This window comes from Phascolarctos cinereus, unplaced genomic scaffold, assembly GCF_003287225.1.
Source record: "Phascolarctos cinereus isolate Bilbo 61053 unplaced genomic scaffold, phaCin_HiC Scaffold_2;HRSCAF=192, whole genome shotgun sequence".
NCBI lineage: Eukaryota > Metazoa > Chordata > Mammalia > Diprotodontia > Phascolarctidae > Phascolarctos > Phascolarctos cinereus.
In genome coordinates, this window is record NW_027555625.1 from 37,099,728 (window position 1) to 37,108,748 (window position 9,021).

General features: G+C 37.5%; 1 protein-coding gene across 1 annotated transcript in view; it reads right to left on the reverse strand.

The window, feature by feature from the left end:
* LOC110204107 (uncharacterized) overlaps window positions 1-8,782 on the reverse strand; it is a 68,045-nt gene extending 59,263 nt beyond the window's left edge. The window contains 5 exon segments of the mRNA XM_078149114.1: window positions 2,553-2,634; window positions 2,937-5,282; window positions 5,341-5,513; window positions 7,817-7,912; window positions 8,659-8,782. Coding sequence (XP_078005240.1) covers window positions 2,553-2,634; window positions 2,937-5,282; window positions 5,341-5,513; window positions 7,817-7,912; window positions 8,659-8,692 — 2,731 coding nt within the window. The 5' untranslated portion in view covers window positions 8,693-8,782.
* Between the last annotated feature and the right edge of the window lie 239 nt (window positions 8,783-9,021).

Consider the following 9,021-nt stretch of genomic DNA (forward strand, 5'->3'; position numbering starts at 1 on the left):
TCACTTCCAAAAGCTTCTAAGTTTTAAATTTTCTCCCCTCTCTCTCCACCTCTTTCCCCAAGACGCCATGAAATCTAATTAAGCTCTACATGTACATTCCTATTAAACATATTTTCACATTAATCATGTTGTAAAGAAGAATTAGAACGCATAAGAGAACCAGAGAAAGAAGAAACAAAACAAAACAGAAGAAAAAAAGAGAGAAAATTGTATGCTTCAATATGCATTCAAACTCCATAGTTCTTTGTCTGGATATGGATAGCATTTTTCATCATGAGACTTTTGAAGATGTCTTCGATCTTTGCATTGCTGAGAAGGACTGTCTATCAAAGTTAGTGACTGCACAACATGGCTGTTACTGTGTACATCTTTCTCCCGGTTCTGCTCACTTCACGCAGCATCAGTCCATACAAGATTTTCCTGGTTTTTCTGAAGTTTTGCTCATCATTTCTTATAGCACAATAGTATTCCTTTGCATTCATATACCACAACTTGTTCAGTCATTCCCCAATAGATGGGCATCCCCTCAATTCTACTTCTTTGCCACCACAGGCAGAGCTGCTATAAATATTTTGGTAGATGTGGGTCTTTTTCCCACTGTCATGATCTCTTTGGGATACAACCCTAGAAGTGCTATTGCTGGGTGAAAGGATATGCACATTTTTATAACTCTTTGGGCATAGTTCCAAATTGCTCTCCAAAATGGCTGGATCAAAGGGCAGCTAGGTGGAGCAGTGACAGAGAACCGCCCCTGGATTCAGGAGGACCTGAGTTCAAATCTGGCCTCAGACACATACTACTTACTAGCTCTGTGACCTTAACCATATTGCCTAGCCAAAAAAATAAAAATAAAAATGAAAAACAAAATGGTTAGATCAATTCACAACTCCACCAACAATGTATTAGTGTTCCAATTTTCCCAAATCGTCTCCAACATTTGTCATTTTCCTGTTTTGTCATTTTAGGTAATCTGATATGTGTGATGTGGTAGCTCAGAGTTGTTTTTATTCGTGTTTCTCTAATCAGTAATGATTTAGAACATGTTTTCATATGACTATAGATAGTTTTAATTTCTTCATCTGGAAACTAACTGTTCATATGAATCCTTTGACTATCAATTGGGGAATGACTTGTATTCTTATAAATTTCACTATATATTTCTCTACATATTTTAGAAATGAGGCCCTTATCAGAGACACTGGTTATAAAAATTCTTTCCCAGTTTTCTGCTTCCCTCCTAATGTTGCATTGGCTTTGTTTGTGCAAAAACTTTTCAATTTAACATAATCAAAATTATCCATTTTGCATTTCATAATGTTTTGTGGGTCATAGTGGTCACTATGGAATATGAAAGGCATTCACCTTGTAGTGTAATCCTCTATGAAGATTCATGGGACACAGATAAGAGGCATGTAGGAAGAGAAGCTATAGGTGGGTAATGATATCATCACCATCAGCACCAGTGGAGGGAGTACCAGCACTGATAGGCTAATGGATCCAAAAGTGCTGATGTCTATACAATTACTGTATACTATTATAACTACATAATGCTATTATATATTATAACTACATATTATTCACATCTCCCTCATTTCTTAGAGCACAATAACATTGCATCAAAATTATATACAACCACTTCTTCAGCCATTCAACAATTGATGGACATCCCCTCAATTTATACTGTGAATATTTTTGGTACATATAGATCCTTTACCTTTTTCTTTTGTCTGTCCAGAACATAGACCTAGCAGTGATATTGCTGTGTCAAAGGGTACGTACAGCTTTATAGCGCTTTGGGCACAATTCCAAATTGTTCTCAAGAATGGTCAGACAAGTTCTGAATTGCGCACTAATGTCTCTATTTTTCCACATCCCCACCAGAATCTGTCATTTTCCTTTTCTGTCAGGATGGCCAATCTGAGGTAGTGTGAATTGATACATCAAAGTTGTTTTCATTTGCATTTCTCTAATTAATAGTGATTTACAGCTTTCATTATTATTGTTAGCTTTGATTTCTGCATCGAAAGCTCTGTTTATATTCCTTAATCCTGACAGGAATCTTATTCATTTTTTCACGTGTCATGTGATATATGCCTCAAGCACGGTCAACAGTTACTCAGGACATATTAGGCTCAGGCTCATCTCATGGCCAAGAGGTCATCCCAAGCATCTTGCATGCCATATTTCCAGGGATCAAAATAGATGCAAATGCTCTCCCAATACTAAGTAACCTCTAGCTCAGCCAGCATATCTCCCTCCCTGAAGCCCATGGAAGGATAACACTAAATTTTTGCTCCTTTAGAGGCCTCTGCAGAGGGGAGGGATATCTTCTTACCCAGGGAGCCTAAATACTCTCTGAAACTACATCTAGGGACTTCAGAATCACAATCTAGTTAGATGGGGATGTTCCTACACTCCTTATATTCACGAAGAATCACTCTAGTAGATTATCTGATGGACATAAAGTGGTGTCCATAGTCTATAAACCTTTCCAAACTGAAAAGTTTCTCCAGAATTAATTCTTTGATGCTGAGCAAGTTGTATCTTCAGGCTGAAGGTCTTCCCACATTCACTGCATTCATAAGGTCTCTCTCCAGTATGAATGCTCTGATGTTGAGTAAAAGATACATTCAGCTGGAAAGCCTTCCCTTATACATTATATTCATAAGGTATAAATTTGGCCTTCCCACATTCACTACATACATAAGGTTTTTCTCCAGCATGAATTTTTGATATCTAATAAGATCTGAATTGCAATGTAGGCCTTCCCACACTCCTCACATTCGTGAGGAATCTCACTAGGATGAATTCTCTGATGGAGAACTACTGTCCTCAGTCTAAAGGCCTTTCTACATGCATTACTCTCTTAATATTTCTCTCCTAAAAAAATTGTTTAAAAAAGTATCTCTCCTTAATGCTTTAAGTTATACTCTCACTCTGAAGGTCTTCTGACATTCATTACATCCATAAGGTTTCTCTTCAGTATGAATTTTTTAATGTCGATTAAGATCTGAGTTGTGGGGGAAAGCCTTCCCATATTCCTTACATTCAAAAGAATTGTCTCTAATATGAATTTTCTGATGTTCACTAAGTTTTGTCTTAATCCCGAAGGCCTTCCCACATTCACTACATTTATAAGGTTTCTCTCCAGTATGAATACTTTGGTGTCGAATAAGTGCTGAGTTGCAGGCAAAAGCCTTCCCACACTCCTTACATTCATAAAGCATCTTCCCAGTATGAATTCTCTGGTGCACATAAAGTAGTGTCTTACTCCTGAAGGCCTCCATACATTCACTACATTCATAAGCTTTCTCTACTGTATGAATTTTTTGATGTCGAGTAAAGTCTGAGTTGTACAGGAAACCCCTCCCACACTCCTTACATTCATAAAGAAAATCTCCAGTATGAAGTTTCTGATGCTTAGTATGATGTGACTTCCTCCTGAAGGCCTTTCCACACTCACTACATTCATAAGGCTTCTCTCCACTATGAATTGTCTGATGCACAGTAAGCCCTGACTTAATCCTGAAGGCCTTTCCACATTCACTACATTCATAAGGCTTCTCTTCAGTATGACGTCTCTGATGCTCAGTAAGATGTGACTTCTTCCAGAAGGCCTTTCCACATTCACTGCATTCATAAGCCTTCTCTCCAGTATGAATTCTCTGATGCAGTCTAAGTTGTATCTTAATCCTGAAGGCCTTCCCACATTCATTACATTCATAAGGATTATCTCCAGTATGAATTCTCTGATGTCGAGTAAGATTTCCCTTCCAAGTGAAGGCCTTCCCACATATACTACATTTATAAGGATTCTCTCTAGTATGAATTCTCTGATGCAGGCTAAGTTGTATCTTAATCCTGAAGGCCTTCCCACATTCATTACATTCATAAGGATTATCTCCAGTATGAATTCTCTGATGTCGAGTAAGATTTCCCTTCCACATGAAGGCCTTCCCACATTCACTACATTCATAAGGTTTCTCTCCAGTATGAATTCTGTGATGCACAGTAACTTCTGACTTACCCTGGAAGGACTTCCCACATTCACTACATTCATAAGGTTTCTCTCCACTATGAACTGTCTGATGTACAGTAAGCCCTGACTTATTCCTGAAAGCCTTCCCACACTGACTACATTCGTAAGGTTTCTCTCCAGTATGAACTGTCTGATGCACAATAAGCCCTGACTTACTCCTAAAGGCCTTCCCACACTGACTACATTCATAAGGTTTCTCTCCAGTATGAACTCTCTGATGCACAATAAGCCCTGACTTACTCCTGAAGGCCTTCCCACATATACTACATTTATAAGGTTTCTCCCCAGTATGAATTCTCTGATGCAGTGAAAGTTGTTTCTTAATCCTAAAGGCCTTCCCACATTCACTACATTCATAAGGTTTCTCTCCAGTATGAATTCTCTGATGTTGAGTAAGGTTTTTCTTGCAAGTGAAGGCCTTCCCACATACATTACATTTATAAGGTTTCTCCCCAGTATGAATTCTTTGATGCACTCTAAGTTCTATCTTAATCCTGTAGGCCTTTCCACATACACTACATTTATAAGGTTTCTCTCCAGTATGAATTCTTTGATGCAGTGAAAGTTGTTTTTTAATCCTGAAGGCCTTTCCACATACACTACATTTATAAGGTTTCTCCCCAGTGTGAATTCTCTGATGCATTCTAAGTTCTATCTTAATCCTGTAGGCCTTTCCACATACACTACATTTATAAGGATTATCTCCAGTATGAATCATCAGATGTCGAGTAAGACTTCCCTTCAAAGTGAAGGCCTTCCCACACATACTACATTTATAAGTATTTTCTCTAGTATGAATTCTCTGATGCAGTGAAAGTTGTATCTTAATACTAAAGGCCTTCCCACATACACTACATTCATAAGGTTTCTCTCCAGTATGAACTCTCTGATGCAGTGAAAGTTGTTGCTTAACCCTGAAGGCCTTCCCACATACACTACATTCATAAGGTTTCTCTCCAGTATGAACTGTCTGATGTAGTGAAAGTTGTTGCTTAATCCTGAAGGCTTTCGCACATTTAATACATTCATAAGGTCTCTCTCCAGAATGAACTGTCTGATGTAGTGAAAGTTGTTTCTTAATCCTGAAGGCTTTCCCACATTCAATACATTCATAAGGTTTCTCTCCAGTATGAATTCTCTGATGTTGAATAAGACTTGTCTTGCAAGTAAAGGCCTTTCCACATACATTACATTTATAAGGTTTTTCCCCAGTATGAATTCTCTGATGCAGAGAAAGTTTTGGCTTAATCCTGAAGGCTTCCCACATACACTACATTCATAAGGTCTTCTCCAGAATGAACTCTGATGTAGTGAAAGTTGTTTCTTAATCCTGAAGGCTTCCCACATTCACTACATTCATAAGGTTTCTCTCCAGCATGAATTCTCTGATGCACAGCAAGATGATTCTTGCTCCTGAAGACCTTCCCACATTCATTACATTCAGGAGGTTTATCTCCAGTAAATTCTCTGCTCCCTGAAAGGAAGAATAAAGAGCCAATTAACCCTGCCTTTTTTCCCCCTTTCCCAAAGTTCTTAGTTGCTCAAAGATTTTAGAACTGATGAAGCTGCCTCAGCCCCAATATTCTAACTTCCTTAAAGGCCTCAATGATTTAACCACCTAATCTAGCTTTAACCACACCACAGGCCCCCCAGACTCAATATAGCTAGTGGCCCTAGCTAGCCACTGCCTCTGAATCCAATTCATGTATTTGAACAGGTGTATTCTTATACTCAACCACAATCACATCATCCATTTAGCCCAAGACAGGCCCATGGTACCTTACTATCCATCTTGACCAAACAGCACCACAAAGCTAGCCAAACAGAGGGCAGCACAACTAGGATGTATGACTACCAAACCACAGAAGGGACCCCCCAGCATTACCTAATCCCTTAACAAATCCATCCTGCCTTTTTAATACTCATCATTTCTATTATGTAATTGCATGTTACCCTCTAAAAATCCATCTTGCTTTCTCCTAAGTTCCTGGTTCCTCTTGGAAACCAGCCTAATTCTGAGGGGCATCAATCCTCAATAAATGCCAATACTTGGATTAGAAGTGGTCTGAGTCTGAATTCTTTGATATTTTTATTTCCCTTTTTTAATTAATTAATTTTTTGGTGAGGCAACTGTGATTAAGTGACTTGCCCAGAGTCACACAGCTAGAAAGTATTATGTGTTTGAGGCCAGATTTGAACTCAGGTCCTCCTGAGTTCAAATCCATGTCCAGTGCTCTATCCACTGTGCCATTTAGCTGCCCCTGAATTCTTTGAGATGGTGTTGCCAACAACACACCAAGAAACCGCAACAGAACTATTCTCTTGCCTTCTCACCTGAGATGACAAGTCTCACTAGTCTTTCGCTAAGGATCAGTTTATCTTATGTGAAAGTATGAAGACTCAAAGGTAACATACGTAAATGAAATGACTAAGGATGAAATTACCAGGAAGGATGAATTAACCCTTAATTCTGCTGTACGTGGTTGACATTTGAAAGGAATAAGACTGTTCAGAAAAAAAAAACACATGACTTTGAGAACTTCAAATGTAGTCTTACCATATGAGCTTAAAATAGTAAGGGAAAAAAAGATTGAACAGAAAGGAAATAGAGAACTTAGAGTGAGGAGAAGAAATAAATAGATGAAGTAAAGAGAATAAACAAGAAAGATGAGGGGGGAAATGTGACAATTGCTGCCAGAAATTTCCTCAAAAAATCCAACACATCTACTTTGTAAGGAATTGATTAAAACTTGTAAGAGTAAGACATACAAGTATTTCTGACAAGAGAAATTATTAATATTGACCTGAAACATTACTCAAAATCTGGTAATCAAAGAAGTAAAAATGAAAAAACTGACAGGTGTCCATAAACAGCCATTAGATTACCAAATATTCTTTAAAATGATAACTTATTAAATGACCTACTTATGAAACTGCTGCTGCCATTTTTCTTAAAAGTACCATAGTAATTTTAGAGCTACAAAACTACTCATATCATTTGACCCAATGGTCCTATTACCAGGTCTATACCCTCAAAATATTACTGAAAGCAAAGAACTCTCTCTAAAATGTTCACAATAGCTTTTTGTGAAATTCCAAAATAATGAAAACCTATACGTCCAATGATGGGGTTATGGTTAATCAAGTCATATGAACACATTATTGTGCCTTGATAAATAATATGATTTCAAAGCATAAAGAAAAACAGGATGACACATAACATGACAGACTGAAAAAATGAGAATCAGGTTAGGATTAAATATTTTTAAAAATAACAGCAGCGAAGCAACATAATCACAAAAACAAAATAAAAGAAAATATCAGAAGAGAAATGAGAAGCAAAAAGAGTACATTACTTAATATCTGAAAGTTTTATTTTAATATTAATATTACATAATTAAGTTGATAAGTTGATTGAGGTATTAAATAAAATATTAATGTTTTAAAATTTAAAAGGGAGGATGAATTCATGCAAGTGAGGCAGAGAATACCTGCTTAAAATAAGATAATCTTCAATGAACGAGAGAAATAACTGCCTTGTACAGATGCAACAACTTTCTTTGAGACTGGAGGTACATTTCAGTAAAGAGATACATTAAAAAAAAAAGAGTGAGTTCCTGAGGTAAAAAATAAAGTTTTAAAGTCTCAGCTCCTCTCAACAGATCTAAGAAGCTTTGATAGATCACTCTGTTCAACGTTTTACAAGAGTTTTGACCTAAAATGACCAACAGATCACTATTTTGCAATGACCCAACTGCTTGGTTTTTATATAGTCACCTGGACAGCTGCTTCCTGAAATATCTGCCTCTGGCATCCAAGATGCTTCCCTTCTTTCCAACTGGTAGATCACATCTGGTTTGGAAACTGGAAATCCTGTTTGTTGAAAAGGAAAAAGAGCTAGGGAGTCATCTTGGAGTTCCATCATAGAACAGGTAGACGAAATATTCCTTCCAACTCTTAGTAGAAAGGTGGGGTAATAAGGGTGCTGAATGTACCTTACACCATCAAGGGCACTATGTTAGCTCATTTCGTCTGAGATTTTTCCCCAACCAAGAGAGCCTTAATGGGCTGGTTGGAGGGAAAAGTAGGGTTTTTTCCTTTTCCTTTTTTTTCAGGTGGCAGAGGGAGAAGAAATTACATTTTTTAAAAAATCCATAAAACGTAATAAAAGAATTCAAAGCCAGTCAAAACCCTCAAGTAGGCATGCTAGGAAGACCTCAAGGATAGCACAAAGGACCACTGAAGGATACTCTATATTATGGTAGAATGGATTACTGAGTAGGATTTAGGAAAAAATAGTTCATTTGACTGCTTGGACGGTGGGAATACTGTGCATGAATGAAACATATATTGAGATTAAAAAGAATATCTTGGATTTGAACCAACAGAGAGAGGAAGATACATCCTCAAGGATAACAACAAATCAGGAAATCAATTTCCAAGGATACTAAGCAAAGACTTTTTTCCTGGAAACAAGTAGTACAAGTAATCTGTCAATGGGTTACAAAAGGATAAGTATTATTTTCCTCTTCTATGCCAAAGAATAACTTCTATGCCAAATAAAATCTCGAGTTGGCATAGTATATAGCAAGACTTCAAGACACCAAGGCTTTTCTTACCCAAAGAGACCAGGTTCCTATAGTTCTCCAGCATCACATCCTTATACAACTTTTTCTGAGATGGGTTCAATTGTACCCACTCTTCCTGGGTGAATTCCACAGCCACATCCTTGAATGTCACTGATTCCTGAAATAACAAAAACATTTGTGCTTACCCAGCTATAGCTCTAACTCTTATGAAGTTCAAATAAATGTAAACTGCTTGCCAGCAGTGTGAGGGAACTGAAGGCATTAGGACAGCAAGTGGTACATTGAGGCAACTGAGTCAACCATACTAACTCCATTTTGTGACTCAATTCTGGAGGTAGCTCAGTCCTTTTTCTATTCAATTATAGCTATAGTCTAACTTCTGTCTTTTGAGAA